General features: G+C 47.8%; 1 protein-coding gene across 5 annotated transcripts in view; it reads left to right on the top strand.

Moving 5' to 3' along the window:
* ITPR2 (inositol 1,4,5-trisphosphate receptor type 2) overlaps positions 1-22,086 on the top strand; it is a 1,555,333-nt gene that overhangs the window by 806,432 nt on the left and 726,815 nt on the right. For all 5 annotated transcript variants that reach the window (XM_086920227.1, XM_086920242.1, XM_086920233.1 and 2 more), the window contains 2 exons: positions 17,256-17,345; positions 17,443-17,568. In XM_086920227.1, coding sequence (XP_086776353.1) covers positions 17,256-17,345; positions 17,443-17,568 — 216 coding nt within the window. The remainder of the gene's footprint in view (positions 1-17,255; positions 17,346-17,442; positions 17,569-22,086) is intronic.

Genomic DNA, 22,086 nt, shown 5'->3' on the forward strand with positions numbered 1-22,086 from the left:
TATGCAAAATCTGACATTTATGAAGTTGTAAGCATAATCAAATCAAACAGCTGTCTAACCAGCGTTGAGGATTGAGAGAAGAGCAATGAATGTTAACTAAGGAGCTGGACCTCAGTACTTCGTTGTGGAGAATGTTTGCAGTTGTATTCCTCTGCTTCTAAGATGGAAGTCCAGCTTAGCATGTTTGTGCAATTACCATCTAGGATAGAAGGAGGTATGGCCAAAGGAGCATAGAACCTTTACCATTCTTTTGAGTGAAATAATAGTAACCATCCACTCTTTCATCCTGGGAACTACTTTTTACTTCAGCACTCGCTGAGCGGGGCATCCACACAACACATGCGCACTTGTGGTGACAACGGTGGCTCCATAGTGTCAAGGTGCATAGGCACTGCACATTTGCTTGAAATGTAATCCCACATTTTGTGAGTCTTTCTCTGGTTTGAAGCAGGGTGTTAAAAAGGAAAGGTCTAGAGAGAATTTCTTATTGGAGAAAGTTAAGAAATCAAAATTAACCATAAATCTGCCCGTCTGATAGAACCTAATTGATTTAGGTTTCTTGCTCGGCCTGGGAAAAATCTTGTAAGTTTCTAATTGCACATATTGATGTAAACGCTGCTCTTACTACAACTAGTGATAATATCAGTGAGAAAAGGAGAAGGGAGAACATAGGAAGATTTAAGTTATAGCAAATTACATAGGGTTAACATTATTAGTTTGACGCGTTAGAGTTCTAATTAGGGAAATTGCAGGGACATAACCTTGCAAACTACTAGCCCTATCCTAAATGTACCTGTGGGAGCAAATCACAAATTACACTGTAAAAACAAGAGAAGTTATTCATATTGAAGCCTCTTATTTCATGATCATGACATTGTTAAATTAATACTATTTAGCACAACCCTATTTGGATTCTGGAAAATTGCTGTAGACAAGGTAATCTCTTTGAGCGGCTGCCCAGTGCCACCTGAGATCAATGACTCCCAAGCAGGTAGCACTGCCATGTCAATAGTTGCAAGAACACAGGAGTATTACTCGAAGCAAAATGCCCAGAAGGCTACAGGCATGAGGAAGCATCCCATCTCTTTAAAAAATTGTTCTTCTTCAACTAGTAGGAGCTGTTGTCTTAAGCAGAAAAGGAGCAGCACAACCAGAGGGTGTGTTACATTCTTTAAAGAGCACAGGTTTATTTGAATACAGGTAAGTTGGTGAAGCACTGATCTTAGCATAGTGAACTGTAAGACTCATACTGAAGCTGTGGGAGGGCTTAAGGTGAGGTAGCAATGAAAGCACAGTGTCATTTTAGTAGTTTATATGTATGGCACCAAATATGACAGAGTCAGAAGCCTTTTATTGTTCAGTGTTACTTTTCTCCTAGATATTTTATTTAATTTTTTTTATCTTATCTCTGGTGGGGTGAAATGTTCAAATTGTGCTTGAAGCATTCGGCTTTTATTGTAATTCTTACAGTCAATTTTAATTGATCCCTATGGGGACCTCTTGGATATAAAGAATCTCATAGCTGTCTGAATGAATTTTAGAGGAGGGTCTCGCTGAGTGCACCAGTCCACTCTTAGATGTAAACATGAGACCTTTAAATTGAACACTTCTTAATATTGTTCTCATTCAGTATACCCACCAATATTCAGTTTTAGACTAAAGAGAAATATCAAAAACTGACCTCTCCTGTTTATTACTCTTAACCATTGTGATGAAACCAGTGAATCATGGCTTCACCCGTCTGATGTTAGAAATTTGAATAAAGAAGGTGCCATCCAGCACATTGGCAGCATTGCCTGTTTTTATCAGTCTCATCAACAGAATTTGGAGCTCTCTCTGTGCTTCACTGACAAAATTTCTCAACATTTTGAAATCAAATAGGTCAAATGTCTCCTAATATTTCAGGGTTTAAACTGTGTTATGTAAATGGTAAGAAGATATCCTGGACTATACTAATTACATCTGCAGGTGGTGTTTGGGATAGGAACACAACACATTGAAATGCTACTCCTTCAGTGCATCCGAAATCCATCAGCTCGGAGGAGGCCACACTGCTTTGGACATGCCCACAGATATACACCAACTCCTTGTCCTTTGCATTTAGGAACATTTATACACCAAAACATTCTCCTTTGCATTTAGGAACATTTATACACCAAAACATTCTCCTTTGCATTTAGGAAAACTCTCAAGAGAGGGAACTAAGACTAAAGAAAATCTATCCACAAAAGCCCTTTTGGAAAGGAGAAATCCTCATCTTTTTTGATGCTTTTGTCTGACCCCTGACTCTTAGGGATTTTCTGAGAAAATCCATCTGTTGGAAAAGATAAGATTGGAGTTCCCTGCTCCATCTGCTGACCCTACACCGCTCAAGTTCTTCTGCCTGGCATTACTGGACTTTTTCTTAAAGCTTAGAGACCCTCTAGGTCAGCCCCAAAGTGAGCCCAATCCCGCAAGCTTGGTGACTCCCAACTTAGTGTCTCCATGAAAACATGTTTCAATAATGGGCCCTTGGCAGAACCTCTTCCTTGGGCACGAAGATTTACCCGGATAAAAAACTATTTGGGCCTGACTCCAAGTCCTTTGCTGTGACTGATAAGGATTACGGCCACACAGAAAATAGTGGTTCTGAGGCAGATCACCTCCTACCCCATGACACTGATGCAGCTTTAGATCTCCATTTACAACATGCAAGGAGGCTGAATACGCCAACACAAGGGGACATCTGTCACCCCTCTGGCAATTTTTAGAAGTGTCTTCATTCACCACAGTGGTACAAAAACACAAAGGAAGCTTTGGAGCTGGGCCTACTCTCAGAGGATTCAAAATATAAAAGTTTGATATAAATCTTTCAAGCATCTTGATCAATGTTGGAGCTTTTATTCCCGTTTAGTGATGCTGTTCTGGAATGTGTCCTTGCTGCATGAAACTAATTCTTTTTGGGGCTGAAGAGTCCACAGGTCAACTGCCAGATGCCGTGGATTGGCCCTGGGTGACCCACAGTCCTTGTCATCACTCACTTCACCAGATTGTCATCGCCCTATAGAGCTGAAAAAACTTGATAGGCTTTAAAGTGTCTGCCACTGGCAGCTTCACCCTCCAAATGGCAAACACCCCCTGTCTCCTGGGCTGCACACCTTGTGAAAAATGGCTAAACCTACTAGATCATAAACAAGGCATTTCCAGTCCGGGTCAACAATGGTTTGGAAGCCTCCAAATAGATTCTGAAGTGTGGCCTAGCCTTTACGGACACCATGATTTGCTGCATGGGCATGGCTGGCACACTTTGTTGCCACGCCTCTCAACTCTCATGGGCATGCCCTTCAATGGCTGTTTAGCAAGAAGGGAGAGTCCATCTTAGAGCGATTTTCGAACAGGAGAACTACAGCAAAATATTGAGCCTAGCCTCCCAGGTGGATAGTTCCACCAACACCACAGGCAGTTTCAATGCTATTCCATGGCACTGCGTTCCTGGCAGGGATAACCTTCTGAAACAATCCAGAGACCTCAACAAATGTACCACTCCAGGGCAGAAGTGGCTCTGGGTTGCACCGTCACCCAACATATCCATTTCTTACCATTCTCTGTCAGCTCTGCAGCTTTAAAACCTTGTTGACTCCCCATTACACTATCAACCTAATTGGGGAGAGGATCTCCCATTTCTTCATTAATTTGGAGGTAGTAATGATGTGTTGCGGAGTCATTCATCTAATACACGAGGAATACATACTACTCTTTATATCCCTTGCTGAGAGCTGTCCTCAACCAGGGTGTGTTCTCTAACACACAACTCGATTGATTTTAGAGATGGAAGTCTCATCTCTATTACACAAAGGTGCCTTTGAGATGATACCTAAGGATCAAAGCGACACATAATTGTATTCCTTCACAGGTTGAAGGTCTTATACCCATCATTGGCCTTCACCTCTTTAACCTGATTCTGTATCTTTGTTGGCCCTCAGTGAGAGAAATGTGTTGATGTCTCTCGCCATCCAGGATGCCAACCTCTATCTGCCAATCCTTCCCACCCACAGACATGACCTGATTCAAGATGGGGTTCTTGCACTATCAGTTCACATACCTACAGTTCGTACTGACAGCTGCACCACGTCTTTGCAAAAGTGCACATAGTTGTGACAGTTTCACTGTAATGGTCAGTTGGTCCTGTATTCCTAAATTTTGATCAGTGGCTGGTGACATCTGTGTCTGGGCTGCTGGACATAGGGCATCCTCAAAACATAAAGACTCTCCTCAATGACTTGGGTTTAATATGAAATGAACAAAAAGGTTTGCCAGTACTGTGCAGTGGTTTAAACGTTTGAAAAAGGGATTGAACTATCGCTCAACCCAAAGACCACTCTTTCAGTCAAGATATTTAGCAAAAATAATTGATTTTATTTTATTGGATTTTTTCTTTTACTTTTTGATTTTTAAAGAGAAAATTTTTGAGAAATGTTTTGGGGGGAGTTGGTAGAAACAACAAATGTATGGCTACAACTCACATCTGATACATTTATCAGTATAATCCAGGAGGATAACAAGAGGGTATTTTGACTAAAGGTTGAAAACAGAAGAAAAGGGCACAAATGCCAAAGATTGAACCCAAAAGGTAATACATATAACATATGGCACTCATAGACAACAATTTGATGACAGACAGAAACAAATTAATAAGACAGGGCAAGAGGGAACCTTTCCTCTATCAAGATATAGTTTCTTACTATTGAGGGGCCCTATAAAAATCCTGTTCTAAATACAACAGGTAGGCCTACTCCACTAGATGGAGGAATAAACGGGCACAAATTTCATTTAGGAGAAAGACCATCCAACATTATTGTAATCCAAACATTTTTAGAAAAAGATTGGTCTATAAAACAGAGTGAATCAGAAACACTGGGGGGGTCGATGCGTTTCGAATCCCTGGGGCTTGGGGGATTCTCTTCAGGACCAAACAACAATATCGGAGTTATCTTGTATAGTTTTCCATGTCTTGGTGGATGTTTAGGACGATCAACAGATTCAAAGTGGGTTCTGTATCAGAACATATTTTTCGTAAAGGAGAGACGCAATGCTCTCTTGGATCTTCGTGATATCCTCCTTAGTGCGGTGTCGCCATCAGTGCAGACGCCGTCTGCACTGATGGCGACACCGCACTAAGGAGGATATCACAGAGATACAGAACCCACTTTGAATCTGTTGATCGTCCTGAAATTTGTACCCGTTTATTCCTCCATCTAGTGGAGTAGGCCTACCTGTTGTATTTAGAACAGGATTTTTATAGGGCCCCTCAATAGTAAGAAACTATATCTTGATAGAGGAAAGGTTCCCTCTTGCCCTGTCTTATTAATTTGTTTCTGTCTGTCGTCAAATTGTTGTCTATGAGTGCCATATGTTATATGTATTACCTTTTGGGTTCAATCTTTGGCATTTGTGCCCTTTTCTTCTGTTTTCAACCTTTAGTCAAAATACCCTCTTGTTATCCTCCTGGATTATACTGATAAATGTATCAGATGTGAGTTGTAGCCATACATTTGTTGTTTCTACGAACTCCCCCCAAAAATTTTCTCAAAAATGTTCTCTTTAAAAATCAAAAAGTAAAAGAAAAAATCCAACAAAATAAAATCAATTATTTTTGCTAAATATCTTGACTGAAAGAGTGGTCTTTGGGTTGAGCGATAGTTAGTTCAATCCCTTTTTCAAACGTTTAAACCACTGCACAGTACTGGCAACCCTTTTTGTTCATTTTGTTATTGGCACAGCCTTACTGTGCTTCAGCCAAAACCCCAAGTGTTAATTATTGTGTTTAATATGAGCACTCAGAAATCATACCACTCTCTAGCGGAGGTATTAGATTCATAGGAGTGGTTTTGGACATGACCCACATGAATGACATTTCTGAGAATTGTGGGTATTTGGGGGACGTTTCAGATATTTCTCACTTGAGTGCCGATCCTGGTTCTGCATGCCTTGTTTGTGCATCCTGTTGATGCCTCAAGCCAGATGGTGGCTGTGAACCTGTAAAGGTGCCTAATAAAACAGCGGCTCCCGTAGAGGCTCTCGGCTCAGGTGTAGGTCTTTCAGTCAGTTCATCTGGATCTGCACTGTTAAATGATCCTCTCTAAAATTTTGGTGGGTTGTTCCATCAGCTGGCCGCAGACTCATACTACTGTGGTCACTAAAAGATGAAACTTTAGGTTTGTTGGTCATTCATTTGCTCTGAAAAAGCGTTAGTGAAGTACCTCCAGAACCTCCACTTGGTGAGCTCCAATTTTTCCCCTGATGAATATGAGAGTTGGACATCAGCTCAGTGGTACTCGGCAGCTCATCCTGTGACAGGAGATAGGTGGCCAGAAAGCTGTTCTCCGCTCTTTAACGTGATGGAGCTAGGATGGTGACAGGTTATAGTTGGCATCAGACGGCTTATGATAAAGAAATGGATCTGTGAAGAAAACATACATACAGGGTATTTTTGCACCTCTTTCAATATTATTCTGATATATCAAGTTTACTGGAAGTAGCCTGCTTCTCTATAGTCAGTCCAATCTATAACATAATATGGTCTCCTTCATGGCAAAACAATATGATCTCGTTGCTTTACGACTCTGCTTTCAAGTTTCGAATTACTCTGTATATAAGAATATATGTGTGTGACATGCAGTTGTAAATATGTCAAATGTAGTCTATGTATGCAAGTCCTGAAGAAAGTGACAATATTCATTATGGGTTTAATAGCTCAGTGGACTAATGCAGCCATTGTTTTGATCTGTGTTTGACCTGATGGTCACCTGGTCTAATCCAGGCAGATCAGTTCCGTCTTTCATGCTTCCAAGTTCGATCAAATGAGTGCTATTGAGTTGGGTAACAATAAACCTCTATTTATCTTAAAACACTCAGTACTTCATAATGCTACCCACTCATAAAGCCTAAAATCCTAACTACCCCTTACAGCTACACATCCCTCAACTATAAAAAACCCACACCACTCCATAAAGCTACTCTTTCCTGAACCTTAAAAACCTCTAAGTACCTGTTAATGCTAATAATCACTGAACCCTACCACCCCCTTACAGCCCCTTCCCTGAATCCAAAAACCATGCCCACGTGCCGCGGTTCCCAATACACTTATCTTTGCCGCATAGGGTGCAATATTTCTTTTTTTGTACACACAACTTTTTCCATCTGTGTTTTGAGTAGACAACATTTTTTACTGCAAACCCGATTTTGTTCATTCCAGGCTAGCACATGACCATATCGTTTTCAGAAGCTGGAACCAGTACATTTGTTGTAAATCAGTCTATTCAGCTTCTCTTGCTCTACTGTTATCCACCTCCTTTGACTTCCTCAAGAGTTCTAAATATTTTTGCAGTCAAACCTTCTTTAAACATATTGTTTTGTCTGTAATCTTTGAATTGCATGAAATAGCATACATACTTTATAGAGTGCCAAATTACAGCTCCCCTGCATGTGTTGCTGTTGGAAGGTACCAAGTTATACTATATAACACATGACTGACTGACTGACTGACTGAAGTTTTTATTAAGCGCTCGAATGCCGCGGCGTCTTGGCGCTGTAGTATAGAAGGTGATGTGAGACAGATCAGGGCAGGGAGAACAGCCATACTTTCAGGGATTTTCTGAATCTCAGTTTGGAGGCTTGTGAGCGAAGTTCGACAGGCAATGTGTTCCAGAGTCTGGAGGCCTGATTAGAAAATGATTTTCCACCCCAACGCACTTTCCGGATTCTAGGCACGCAGACCAGGTCTTGATTGGCCGATCTTAGAGTTCGGTTGGGCACATAGCGCGGGAGGAATTTGGCCAGATCATCTGATCCTTTTCCTTGAACGGCTTTGTGGGCCAAGCAGAGGGCTTTAAACTGGACTCTGCGCTTAATTGGCAGCCAGTGCAGCTCTCGAATGGCCCGGGAAGTGGGGTGACGCTTTGGCAGGTACAGGAGAACCCTGGCGGCCGCGTTCTGGATAGCCTGCAGCTTGATCAATTGCTTCTCTCCCGTACCGAGATAGAGAGAGTTGCAACAATCAACCCGAGACATTACTAGGGCAGCAATGACAGTCTTTTTTAAGGTGGGTGGAACAAAGGGCAAGATCTTTCTAAGTACCTTTATCATATGAAAACAAGCTGAAGTGACTTGGTTCACCTGCGCTGTGCAGGAGAGGTTTTTGTCCAGTAAGAATCCGAGGTTTCTGACCTTCCCGGCTGGGGTAGGACAACAGCCGGCTTCCGGGGGCCACCATAGCTGACTCCATATCGAGGGCTTCTGACCGAATTCTATGATTTCAGTCTTCTCAGTATTTAATCTGAGAAAGTTTTGGCTCATCCAGTTTTTTACACTGAGAAGGCAATTCCTGAAACGGCCTGCGGTTGCTTCAATGGAATCGGAGACCGACACTATGATTTGCGTGTCGTCTGCATAAGACACTAATCTCAAGCCATGGGATTTTATCAGTTTCGCCAAGGGGGTGAGATATAAATTGAACAAGGTTGGTGATAATGCCGACCCTTGTGGGACTCCTCCGGGAAGAGTAAATTCCTCTGATTTAAGTCCATCCCAGTGGACTTGTTGGATTCTGCCTGTCAGAAATGATGCTAAGAGGGCTAGAGCGGCATCGGAGATGCCCAGATTTTCCAGACGACTCAGTAGGACCGAATGATTGACGGTGTCGAACGCCGCGGTTAAATCAAGTAATATGAGGGCCGTTCTTCCACCGTCGTCCATGGTCTTCCTGATATCCTCTGTTGCCATGATAAGGGCTGACTCAGTTGAATGGCATGCTCGAAAGCCATGTTGTGTAGAGTCAAGAAGATTATTCTTCGTAAGGAAAGTCATCAGTTCTAAGTTCATGGCTTTCTCGAGGATTTTAGCTGGTAGAGGCAGACAGGAGATGGGCCGATAGTTTTTAGTTTCGGAGGGATTGAGTGAGTCTTTTTTCAGAATCGGGCGGATACAGGCCTTCTTCCAGATTGAGGGGAAGGAGTTCGAGCATATAGCCTTGTTTAATAGAGAGGTCAATACTCCAGTTATAGTTGATGGAATAGAATGCAGAATGTGCGGAGGGCATGGATCCAATGGAGATCCTGATTTCATCTGGTCATCTGGCCCTGGTACTCTGGTTCGTGTGTACTCATATGCTGTAGAGCTCGTCTTGGGTCAGGGGTGCGTGTACTCTGCAGTGGAGATTGTAGGTTCTCTGGTGCATCTGGTCTGAAGCTTGTCTTGCTGTAAAGCTGGGGTGGGTGGGTGGGTGTTCTGCAGTCTGCAAAGCTATTGTTGCTGCTGAGTGGGTGGAATCTTTGATTAGATGAATTTGCCTCATTGCTGAGTGCTGGAGTCGTATTGCTCGTTAATAGAGTGTGAGCTCCTCCTGGAGTGGCTGTACGCTGTGGAAGGAGTTTGCTCAAATGTAAATGTACTCTGCACTCTGCAGGGGCTTAGTGAGTGAACACTCGGGTTAGTCATGAAGGGGGCGCAGGGTTGCCCTGTTGGCTAATTCAAATTTACATTTACATTTACATTTACTGAGTGGGTGCCGCTGTCCTGACACTCTATATGTGCTTTTTAGGTTTCGTAACCTGGCGAGGGGCGAAGCCCCTCCCAGATCGAAATCTGTTGTTTTTAATAGTGAGGTTAGGACAGCCTCTGTTTCCAATTGGTTAGCTCCATAAATGGAGACTAGCCATTGGGAGACAGAGGCTGTCAATCGCGCTTTCTCTCGAAAACGCGATTCGGGGGCGTTTCTGGGTCTTTTTTTAAGCCCCGCCCCTTGATGCCGTGTGTCCCGGGCCGCGCTGTGATTGGCTGCCGGCCCGGGACACCCCCGTGACGTCATTCCCCAGGCCGCGCCGTGATTGGCTGCCGGCCCGGACACCCCCGTGACGTCATTCCCCGGGCCGCGCTGTGATTGGCTGCCGGCCCGGGACCTGACTTGTTTAAGGTGGAATTTACATGGTGAGATAAGGAGGGATTTGTGGCCCCTGGGAGGAAAAAGAAGAGAATCTCTGGGACTTGAGCCTCCGGGAGAGACACCCCTGTATGGTCTGCTTGAGACCCCGTCAGCTGGAGACGGAGTTCGACCTTCCCGACAACACGAGGGAGAGGAGGCCGTGGCTGTCTGCACCCCCTAGCATGCTCTCCATCAATGGGATGAGCGCCGTCTACTTCGGAAAAAAGTTGCAGGAGGCCGGATGGGAGGTAAACTGCTCCACCTTTGCTCCCCTCCCCTCTCCCACGCTCCTCTGCTGCTGGCGCAGGCTAGGATGTGAGAGATGTCCCCCAACGTGGAGGGGCACTGTATAGCGCCTCAGCCCCCCCCCCCCCGCCAGACAGCCCATCACCCCGAATCACCCAGGGCCCAGCCTGCGCGCTCACCAGTGCCTGTAACATATCTTTCTCTATTCGCTCCCTTTTAATGTCTCTTCTATCACTGCCACCTCCTTCATTAATCGCTCCGACCCCTTCAGGCAACGTTCGCGCTATATAAAATCGCCGTCTAACATCGCATGATTAAAACCACCGACTCCGCAACACCCCTCCCTGTTTTTTCGTTCGCATCAGTATAAGCGCCGCCCCCAGGTCGCTGCAACCTTCCACCCTCCATGTTGCGCAGCAGTCGCCCCTCTCTCCAGCCCCCGGACAATCGCCCCTCTCTCCTACCCTTCCTTGGATCGCCCTCCTCCCTTCCGCCGCTGTTTGCACCTCACCGACGACGTCCTTGAAGATCCCGCATTGACCCCCCTGCGCCCGCAGCACTGAACCTCCTCCCAATCTGCCCCGGAAGGATGAAGGGCCCGTGCACGACGCCTATCCCTCCGACCGCACCCGCCCCCCCCCCCAACCACTGCTCCTGGCACAGTAGACATGGCACCCCGGTGGCAGCTCCACTCTCGGATCCGCCCTCCCCCCGTCCGCATCAGCATAAGCGCCGCCCCCAGGTCGCTGCAACCTTCCACCCTCCATGTTGCGCAGCAGTCGCCCCTCTCTCCAGCCCCCGGACAATCGCCCCTCTCTCCTACTCTTCCTTGGATCGCCCTCCTCCCTTCCGCCTCTGTTTGCACCTCACCGACGACGTCCTTGAAGATCCCGCATTGACCCCCCTGCGCCCGCAGCACTGAACCTCCTCCCAATCTGCCCCGGAAGGATGAAGGGCCCGTGCACGACGCCTATCCCTCCGACCGCACCCGCCCCCCCCCCCCCCCAACCACTGCTCCTGGCACAGTAGACATGGCACCCCGGTGGCAGCTCCACTCTCGGATCCGCCCTCCCCCCGTCCGCATCAGCATAAGCGCCGCCCCCAGGTCGCTGCAACCTTCCACCCTCCATGTTGCGCAGCAGTCGCCCCTCTCTCCAGCCCCCGGACAATCGCCCCTCTCTCCTACTCTTCCTTGGATCGCCCTCCTCCCTTCCGCCTCTGTTTGCACCTTACCGACGACGTCCTTGCAGACCCCGCATTGACCCCCCTGCGCCCGCAGCACTGAACCTCCTCCCAATCTGCCCCGGAAGGATGAAGGGCCCGTGCACGACGCCTATCCCTCCGACCGCACCCCCCCCCCCCCCACCCCACCACTGCTCCTGGCACAGTAGACATGGCACCCCGGTGGCAGCTCCACTCTCGGATCCGCCCTCCCCCTAATGCCCCTATTTATCCTTTCGCCAGACACCCTAGAAGCCCTGGTCCATCTTGCGCGACGTCCTCATCCGCCTTCCGCCCCTCATACATTCTTGACTGCCCGGAGCCGCGGCCTGTAACCCACGTGTTGACAGCCGTCTGCTCTAGTCCCTTCTTAACGACCAGACCAGACAGCTCTTCCCCCTGGGCCCCCGTCTTCGTATGTGCACGCACGAGACTCTAGCAGAGCATTGAAGCGTTGAGCCATCCCCCCCACCACAGGATGCGCACCTCTCCACCCATCTCCCGTCCGCACTCCGGCATATTGCCGCGCATCTAGTATTTATTTATTTATATATTTTATCTATGCTCGCCCCGCAGATGCCAGGAGTGGGATCTTCACTCTATTGCGCGGCCGAGGTCTGTCCTTAACAATTCCCACATGAACCTCCTAACTATCCACTGCGCTGACCCATGCTTTCTTACGGGGGAGGGAGGGGCAAACTCCTTGCCTGCACCATTCCCCCCCCCCCCCCCCCCCCCCTCCTTATCTGCCGCTCCCGGCCATGCCTGGTTGGGCAGCCTCCGCCCCCTCCTCCCCAATTTGCCAGCCCTTAGCACCATCGGCGGCCCTCCATGTTCTCATCTTACACATTCCTTTCCTTTGCTGATTCCCTCCCTCCTGTCGCCACCCCCTACCCTGTGTCTTCCTTGGCTACCTGCGTTGGTGCCCCACTACGCCCCCTACCTTTGGCGCCCTTGCCGTCTCCCATCCCCCCTGTTCCGTTATTTGCGCCCTGCCACCTCCCCCCCTCTTTCCCTCCCCCCCGCCCCCCCCAGCCCAAACCCACGCGAATTTCACCGGGACCGCGCCTGACATTCTAAGCATCCCTCGTTCAATTTATCGTTCCCCCTTCATAGCAAAGTGACACTTGTTCTTGTTCGCTCCTCTGGGCGCCCCCTAACGGCCAGCAAGAGGCGACATCGTCCTCTTACTCACCACCCCCTCCCCCCGTGCACCCCTTACCACCTAATGCACTTTTGGCCGCTCACATTTTTTACTACCTCACGTATTCCGTCCGCCCACAATTGTCACCATTACCTTTACTACCTCATGTATTTATTGCTTGCTCACAATTTTTTCCACCTCATGTATTTTGCTTGCTCACAATTGTCACCACTACCTTATGTAACGTAACGTATGCCTTCGCAATCTGCTCTTTTGCAACCTTTCTCACTATATTTCACCCCTGCCCCCTTTCAGAAGCGCCCTGACACCCCGGGCAAAGTCCGCGCCACACAAAAATGCACAACAAATAACCCCCTGACTTTCGTCCAAGCTCCGTCCTTCCCATCAGCCCTCCCGCATAATTTTCCTTTGACCCCCGCAGTCCGGGACCCTGCCGCCGCCCGCCCTGCGCCCATCCACCTTTTGTCATCTCCCGAGCCCTCCCTTCGAAAACAGAGCCCCCACTGCTTCGAGAGCTGCCCAGCCCCCCCCCCCCCCCTCGCCGACGAATGCGCACTTCACATCAGAGTGAGTTAGCTAGGGGCCAGTTTATTGCCTATGAAAACCCTGTATGTGCGTTACGTTTGGTGCTGTCCTTTATGCGTTGGTACTTATGTGACTTTTAACTTAAACTTATTTATATTTCTTCACATTCATACTGCCGGACAAAACAGTGACAGTTCCCTCTGCTATTACTACTCATCCGCTTGACGCCCGGAGGCTGTGCCTTCCCTCGGAAACAGAGCCCCCAGTCCCCAGAACCAGCCCCTCCCCTCTTGTTACGCCAAACTTCGATCCTCAGCCCCATGACACTAAGGGGCATCTACTACCCGGCCCCCATCTCAGTAACCTTTAAACCAGCATCCAGCCCTTCCACTCCGTCCTCCTTTTACCCGCCGCCTGGGGGGGTGTGCACTTCTACACACTTATCCTGGCCCACATCCCCAACCGCCCCTTGAATATCCCTGAGCCCCCCACAACCCCCCCCCACCCCATGGAAGAGCACACCCTCTACTTCTGGCCCCTCTGGCCACCATCCTTCCATGCCCTTTCTTATTCTAACCTTGCGCTCGAGCCCTCCCGTGGGCCACCCCTCCCCAGGACTTCGCACCTGACCGACTCATGACGCTGCACCTCTTCTCCTGCCAAAATTCCCCGGAGAAAGAGGGCCTTGTGCCCACCTTTAAATAGCCCTTATCTCCCTACCACATTCCTACCTTAAATTTATGGCTGAGCTGGCCCAGCCCCAATGCTTGGTGGGCCCGCTCTTTCTCTTCTTCTTGCCTTTGCTCCCCTTATCTCCCGCCCATCATTGGTGCTCGGGCTCTGCCTCCCGGGGGTGGCCTCCACTGAGACCCCCGGTCCAGCCACTGTCCCCCTCCCCCTGGGGAGTGGGGGGGCCGAACCAAGGGGCAGGGTGGACGGATCAAGTGGCGGTGTCCGGGGCGCGTCAGCTCTCAGGCATCCCTGGGACCACCGCGAACGGAGGGCCGTTTGAGGAGGTCTGCGGCTGGCAGGGAAGGAGGGGAGATATACTCCCCCCCAGACAGCCCCCAGTCAGGGCTCATTTAGCGCCTGCTCGCAAACATGAATACTGTTTGTTTGCTCCCCCCTCCCGCTGTTGTTATTGGGACTCCAAAGATAGCAGTTTCACCTTTCCATAATGGCCCCCCACTGTTCCTTCCCAGAGTTCCTATTGTCGCCACTTGTTAATTGTCTCCTCTCTGTCTATCCATGTTCCCGCAGACGCTGTTGAGTACTGACTGGGGTGCGTAACCGGTCCGTATGTGTGCGTCAGGGAGGAGGTGAAGCCTGTGCACGACTTTGGTCGACCTCGAGCAACGAGAGTCGGAAAAGGGAACAGTGTATAGATAGGCGTCCACTACGGGCTGCAAAAATATTGTGGGGAGATGTAAGAGAGGACTGACAGGGTGAGGAACCCTGCAAGGATAGCCAGCCGTGAACTGGAGCTCCTGGTAGAACTGAGGGCTTTGGCACAGGCAGCCCGACATTTGAGGAAGCCGGTGTGAGGTCTACTGAGCTCCTCCTACCATTAGTTTCAGAGTTTGGATTTTCATGGCGGTCTCTGGGGTAGAGCCGCAGCAGCATGTCGGGAAGTCGCGAGGAAGTGCGCAGGAAACTGGCCGAGATCATCAACCACTGGAATAACAACCGGTTGGACCTGTTCGAAATCAGCCAACCTACTGAGGTATGTCACAAGCCCCATTCCCAGATATCAGCTGCACCCGGGACTAGTTGCACAGTAAAATCCAATAAAGACACTGCACATGGCGATCAAGTGCATACGGGGATCAACTGCAGCCAAAGATCCAATATACTTTAGCGATCCACTGCAATCTTTACCATGTGATTAATGGACATCTGACACAATTCGAACGCAACAGTCACAACACCCAAGGGCCTACTCCACACGTCTTACCTAACCCTAACCCCACAGCGTTTGAGACACACCCACCCTGTCAGTTAGGCTAGTGCAGGTTCCTGGGTACCAATGCTCATAGAAGGTATTCTGGGAGTTGTTTTCGTTTGAGTGGCAGGCCGGATACCAATGGTTTGTTCAGAATAGCCAAGCACTGGAAACATGGCTGTGCTTGCTTCCCTGCCCCTGCCCGTGCTTGCTCCCCTGCAACCTGGCTGTGCTTGCTCCCCTGCCACCTGGCTGTGCTTGCTCCCCTGCCACCTGGCTGTGCTTGCTCCCCTGCCCCCTGCCCGTGCTTGCTCCCCTGCCCCCTGCCCGTGCTTGCTCCCCTGCCACCTGGCTGTGCTTGCTTGCTCCCCTGCCACCTGGCTGTGCTTGCTTGCTTCCCTGCCACCTGGCTGTGCTTGCTTGCTTGCTTCCCTGCCCCCTCGCTGTGCTTGCTCTCCTGAGTGTGTGTGTGGCTTTGGGTGGGTGTGTGTGTTTTTGTGTGGCATTTGCCAGAGATTAAACTATTGGCATTGTAAATGTAATGTATGTGTCTTGTAAAGCGCACTGCTGCCCTGAGGCGTCGTGGCGCTGTAGACCGCTGGGGAACCCGTCCTGGCTATCCCTGTGAGATGGTCCCTACTGGGTATCTCCAAGGTGAATCCAGGCATCCCCGGTGTTTGTGGGGGGCCGTTGTAGAGATGAGGCAAGCTAATGCCCAGAGTTGCCGAGTGTGATCCCTGGTTAGAGTAGGCACCGAGGCGAGAATTATCGAGTCCGCTGACCCTGCTGCGTCAGGAATTGAACCCTGGTCCCGGGCCGTTCTCTGCTTCCGGGTCTGCCGCCTCTAAACAGTGAGCCACACCACTCCACAATGACAATGCAATTTATTTATCTGTTTTCAAAACCAACACATAAATACAAATGTTGTCATTTACAATGCCAATAGCTCAAACTTTTCAAAAGGCGAAACCGTTGCATTGTAAATGCTTGTTTGATCTGGTATGAACCTCTTCTTGCTGTGATCTGTGACATGGCAATAAAGCTGGGGCTGCTCATTTCACACAGTAGTTTTGTGTTCGCTGATCTCATCTGCAGCGCCTTGAGACCCTTACGGGTAAATAGTGCTCTTTACAAGTGTCCTGATTGATTGATTGGTTGAAGCTGGTCTTGTTCTGTGGGCCTTGGTGTTTACTAGATTGGTAAGGATGTTAAGCCCTCCTTGCTTTCTTGAGGCCCACTACAGTTGTGTACTCTGGTCTCAAACGGTTGTGCCTGCACACTGGATCGGGTCGAGTACTGCTATGCAACTTGTCTCTTTAGTATAGTCAGCATTTTTTCAATGAAGGGTGTCATCCCCTGGCGAAGTCAATTTTGGACAATGCCGGAGGTGACATAGTTTAGAGACAGGAAGTGCGAAGTTTAACATAAATATGGCAGAGATGCGTCAGTGGGGGTGGAACGGTGGCTACATGAATCTAAAGACAGAGGCAGCCAAAAACGTCCGGATTACTACTTCCGGTGTTCAGGATCACACTAGTTCCGGTATTGGAACATTTGGGCCAATGGTAACAATAATCTTAGCAATATCTCTGCTTGCTCCTTAGAAAACAGTAACTGCACCCGTGCTCGTCGCCTAAACGCTCGGCAGCATTAAAAACCATGTCTTGGCAAGTTGTGGCCCAGTAAATGACTCGCAGCTTGTCAACGTGTGAGCTGCACTATTTTCAAAAAGGTAAAACGTGTGAACGAGCAAAAGAAGTGTTGTTCGAACCGATTAGTTGTCTATTTTATTCCCTCAGTTTATTCATGCATGGTAAGGAACTGCCAATGCATGTCAAACTGATGTGCTAATGGAAAAATGACATCTCAAGAGTTATCCTGGACAGAAATGAAATGCAACACAATTCTCAAAGTAACTTACATTGTGATTTCGCATTTGAAAAAACTCTCATAAAATGAAACACTATTTCAATTCTTCTAGCTTTGAATTGCATTGTTATCGTCCTTTTGTGTTATGCAGAAGTATTTTTCCCAGTTTAGTGCAAGGTTATTGAAGTTGCTAAATACGGATTTGATAAGCAGATATCACGGCAGATGTTGCTTCTTGGTTTTTAAACTATATTCGCTTTAATTGGACGGCCAGATGACGGGCTCTGCCGTGATGTAACCGAGCATCTGTTGGTGTGTTGTTCTTTCAGGAGCCGGGTATTCTTAGCCAAATGCAAGATGGAAGCAAGAAGCCTCAGATTGACAGCAACAAAGCAAATAACTACAGGATCGTCAAAGAGGTCTGAACACCCACACATCTGGCACTTTGCCTTATTATTACGAGCCTATTACGACTGATATTTCTTCTTGTTTTTAACATAATTTCATTTTTTTCAGATTTTGATGAGGCTCAGTAAGCTCTGTGTTCAGAATAAGAAAGGCCGAAATCAGCAGCAGCGCTTGCTGAAGAACATGGGCGCCCACGCGGTGGTGCTGGACCTCCTGCAGATACCCTATGAAAAGGTAGCGCTACGACACCTGGGAGGCCTGAAGAAGAGATGCAGCGCTTCTGCCACAAATTGCTTTTAAAAGTAGCGAGCCGCTGTGTGAAGACCAATAGGAAAGTGTGTTGCTTTCCAGACCTGTAGTATAGCATGTTGCTTTCCAGACCAATAGTAAAGAGAGTTGCTTTCCTAACTGTATCATGCCAATGGTGCAGTGCTCTCAGTTTCTTCTTTCCAGTTTTATATCAACTTCCTCTGAATTTAGTGCTCAGGAGCCCACTGGTTATGTAGCTGCTAACATTGATTTGTCCTACCTGTTAACTACCTCCTGCTTCAGAGGCAGGGATGACGTGATGGCTACTGTCCATCCGTGATGTCATTGTAGCGTCATTTTTTAAGCCATATGATGTGGCACTTGATTTGCCAAGAGGAATCTTGCTCAGCACAGAGGCTCTCCCAATATGGAGCTCTTTTTACTGATGTCTCTGCCTTCCTGTGCTTGTTCCCTCCCTTCCTTGCTCATTTTACTCTACCTTACTCATCCTTTTGACAAATTGGTGTTATCAGGACAACTACTTTTCTGAGTGTTTAGATCAGATACTTTGAAACTGCAAAATCTGCTGATATTGGCAATCATCAGTTGTCTCCTAATAAGTGTGAATAACTATAGTGTTTCAGTGTAGTAAATATGAATCTTCTCTGCTGTTTTTGTATAGTTCATAAAGGTTTGCAATCTTTTTTAAATAACTTTCAAAAGTTGTACCAGGAGTTACTTAATCCATGAGATAAGCAAGGAAGGACCAACCATACATTGGCAACCTTGTGTGCACAAATAGACGCAAGTCTTATAAAAATAGTTCTGGTATCTCTGAGTAGAAATTGTCAGTGGAAGTGTGCCTGCTCTGAGTTTATTCATATAATATTAGTTAACATTGTTTCTAAGCAGATTGAGTGCTTGTATTGCACTTTTCAAGATAGGCGAGAAGAGCTCTGATTTTTCACCAGTCCTCCAGGCTTCTTTGTGAGGGTAGCAAACAAGTCCGCAATTGTATACCTGATCTTGGGCACCATCTTTATGAAGGTGAATTAGCGTTTTGCAGTAACCCTAAAATTGGTACAGTTGACCGATGACATTTCTTGGCAACATAAACAGTATATATATTTTGGTGGCAGAGGCAATTATTGTATCACTTTTGCATGCAAATGAAACAAAATGTATTTATTCAACAAACATTCACATAATTGATCTGGTACAAGACAATGTTAACCCTGACATGATGCACTTCGCTTGAGATGGATACTTCTAACCGAAGATTCCCCATCTTTAGAAACATACCCCAGATGCCAGACTGGATCTGAAAGTTTTCCATAGCAGGGCTTCTATTTCCTGGTAGGTGGCGCAGTGCTCTGGTTTCGCTTCTTTCCGCCCTGGAAGTGAAGTAGAGATGCATTTATGCACCTCCCTTGCCCACCGACATCAGTTCCTTTCTTTTCATGCATTGGAACATAATTCTGGACCTCTGTTCCCTTTCTCGTATATATTGACAACTTTTTATAATTGAAATCCAGTGTGCAAGGGAATGATGTTCCAAACTAAATCTACAGAGTTTAAACCATGCCGTGACTGTTGGAAACAGATGTCTGTAATGGATCTGCACAAGGGCTCATGTTAGGGCTCGGGGCATGTCTCAGTCATGCAATGAGTGTTTCCTCCTGCACCCAACGGCAATCCAAGACCGAGAAGAGAAGCTGTACGTCACCATACATTGAAAGGAGTCACATACCTCATTTAAGCCCTGCTCCCATTCCATGTTCAGGGTACGGACCCGTTCTGACTCTCGAGACTGATCCTACAATGGTCTTCTTTGCTTTTGAAGTTATCCTGTAAGTAGAAGTCCAAATCGAAGAGAAAGCACAAAAAGGCAAAGTAGGACTCAACCAATCCACTACTCTGTCTAAAGAGAAGTGTCCAGGTGCCGCTCCCAATCCTCAAATGAGTAGCCTACCCCACAGTTGATCCCGATCCACCTCAATTCCCTGGGTCACCTGCAACACTCCAGTAGGTTGAGGCCTCTAAGGAAGCCATGCTGTGTATTTTTGGCACTCTCCAGGTCCCTCTGGACCTTCTTTAGGTCCCAGGGATCCGGCAGGGTCTCTAGTAATTTTACTACCTGCAGATCTGTCCTTGGTGCCATCTGAGCCCCTGGAAACCGTCTTGAGTTCCGCACTGACTCTGGTACCAACTTCCATTCAGGCTCCAAGACCTGCACCTGTCCCTCTTTTGTTGATGTCAGTCCCAAAGTTGCCTGCACCAGATAGGGTTGCGTTACCAACTCTTGTGTCCAATCCGGAGTCAAATCTGTCTCGATCCAGACCAAGGTTGCAGTCTTATTCTACTCCAGTGCACCCACTTCCTGTACAACCTGATTCAGGCAATGCACTAACACTATTACTGAGCTATCATCAGAGGTACCATCATCTTTTTGGTTTCGACTTGAGTGTACAACCACTCGGAGATGACAATATGAGAATGATTTACTCCCACATGATGTTGATTTCACTTTATTCATGAATATACAGGAGGTCAGTGTGGATGACACTTCACCTGGCGCAAAGTTTATGTCTCCCTCCTTGGGCCACCAATGAAAGAGAGGTCTTCTAAGTTGTGGTAATTAGGTGTACTGCTGACCTATGGAAGTTAAGACATATGTCCTTACCGAAGTTCTGCAACCCAGGCCTGCATCCTCTGAGTCTGTGCTCCCATTCAAGGAGGTCCTAACTGACATTTATGGGCACATGGCCTAATCCTTGCTCTTGCTCACCGGAGAACAGGCAGGTGGCTAAGTGCCACAGACCAGCGCCTGGCAACCCTGATTTTCTTACACAGCATTCTTCTCCTGAGAGTTTGATGGTGCAAGCTTTCACTAGCAAAAATAATCCTAATTCATTCCCCATGACCTCACCCCTGCTCCAGTAGCCACCAAGTACTTTTGTGGCTGGGGATCAGGCAGGCAATATGCAGGTCACCAGGGGCACCAATATTCCATGTCCCCCTCCTGTGCTGCATCAGTCTCAAACTGCTTCATGTCCCCCTCCTGTGCTGCATCAGTCTCAAAGTGCTTTAGTTTTCCCTGAGATGTGCACAACTACCCTGTGGGAGGCAGGATCCAACATTTTCTAACAGGGTAGCCATCCAAACTTTCTGAGAAATTGGTCCTCCAAATCATCCAGCAAGGTTATGCCCTTCAGTTCCTTTCTGACCCACTGCAGCTCCATCCCACATCAGACAAGCTTTCAGAGGAGCACCTATCCATCTCATTGTAAGTGGTGTGAGCTCTACTGTCCAAAGGGCCCATCGAGAGGGTTTAGACTTGGAAATACGAATGGGTTGGTACTCCTGCTATTTCCTCGTACTAAAGAAAAGTGAGACTTTTGTCTTACATTAGATCTTTGCCATCTGAATGCCTTCCTGTGGGAGAACAAAGTTGAAATGGTCACACTGGCCCAGGGCATGCCTGCCTTGGATTCGGATAACTGGATGTTAGCCTTGGACCTGCAAGGAATGTTCTTCTATGTGCATGTCCTGCATTCCCACAGACATTACCTGTGGTTCAAGCTTGGCCACGACAATTGTCAGTTTACCATGCTCCCCTTTGGACTTATCAGTGCTCTTTGGGTGTTCACAAAAGTGATGGTGGTGCTCGGCGCTCATCTTCGGAGTTTTGGGATGCCAGTTTTTCCCTACCTCACTGACTAGCTGTTGAAGGCGAAGCTCACTACAGTCAGTCATAGACCACCTCCTGACATCTTTGAGGTTCTCTGTCAATGAGCCAAAGTCACACCTGAATCCTTCATGGAGACTTGCTTCTGTAGGAGATGTCTTGGACACAGTGCAGTTCAGGGCCTTAACTATGTCACTACATTTGATATTTCAGCTGCGGTCCTGAATCTCATGAGAGCAGGTCTGAGGCATCTTGGCCTCAATCATCTTGCTTATGTTTTGTCAGGTGGCCTATTCCGCCTCTGCAGTGGGATCTGAAGTCTCGGTGGGCCCAGCACCAGGGAAACATGTTGGATGTTATCCAGATTTCGGAGGAGACTGCACAAGAACCAAACTGGTTGCCGCTGGTCCACAACCTGACCAGCAGCGGACTCCTCTCCCTTCCCCATCCAGGGTTGATGCCGGTGACTTATTCATCTCTTCTGGGCTGGAGAAGTCATCTGGGAGAGGTGGCGATAAGAGGGCTCTATACTCCGGGGGTAAAACCCCTTCATATCAGTATGTCGGAGTGGTGGACATTCACCTGGAGTTAAAGGCAGTCCTCCTGTCCATCAAGGAAGGAACTGGTATAGGTTCTCACTGACTCCACTACCGCCACTTGGTACTGCAACAAGAAGGGAGGAGTAGGGTCCTACATCCTGTGCCAGGAGGCTCTGCACCTTTGGAGGTGATTGTAACATTAAGGCATCTTCCTGCTTGTGAACCACCTGGCAGGATTACTAAATACCATGGCGGACATGCTCAGCTGGAGATATC

Source organism: Lissotriton vulgaris, chromosome 1_1 (genome assembly GCF_964263255.1).
Source record: "Lissotriton vulgaris chromosome 1_1, aLisVul1.2, whole genome shotgun sequence".
Lineage (NCBI taxonomy): Eukaryota > Metazoa > Chordata > Amphibia > Caudata > Salamandridae > Lissotriton > Lissotriton vulgaris.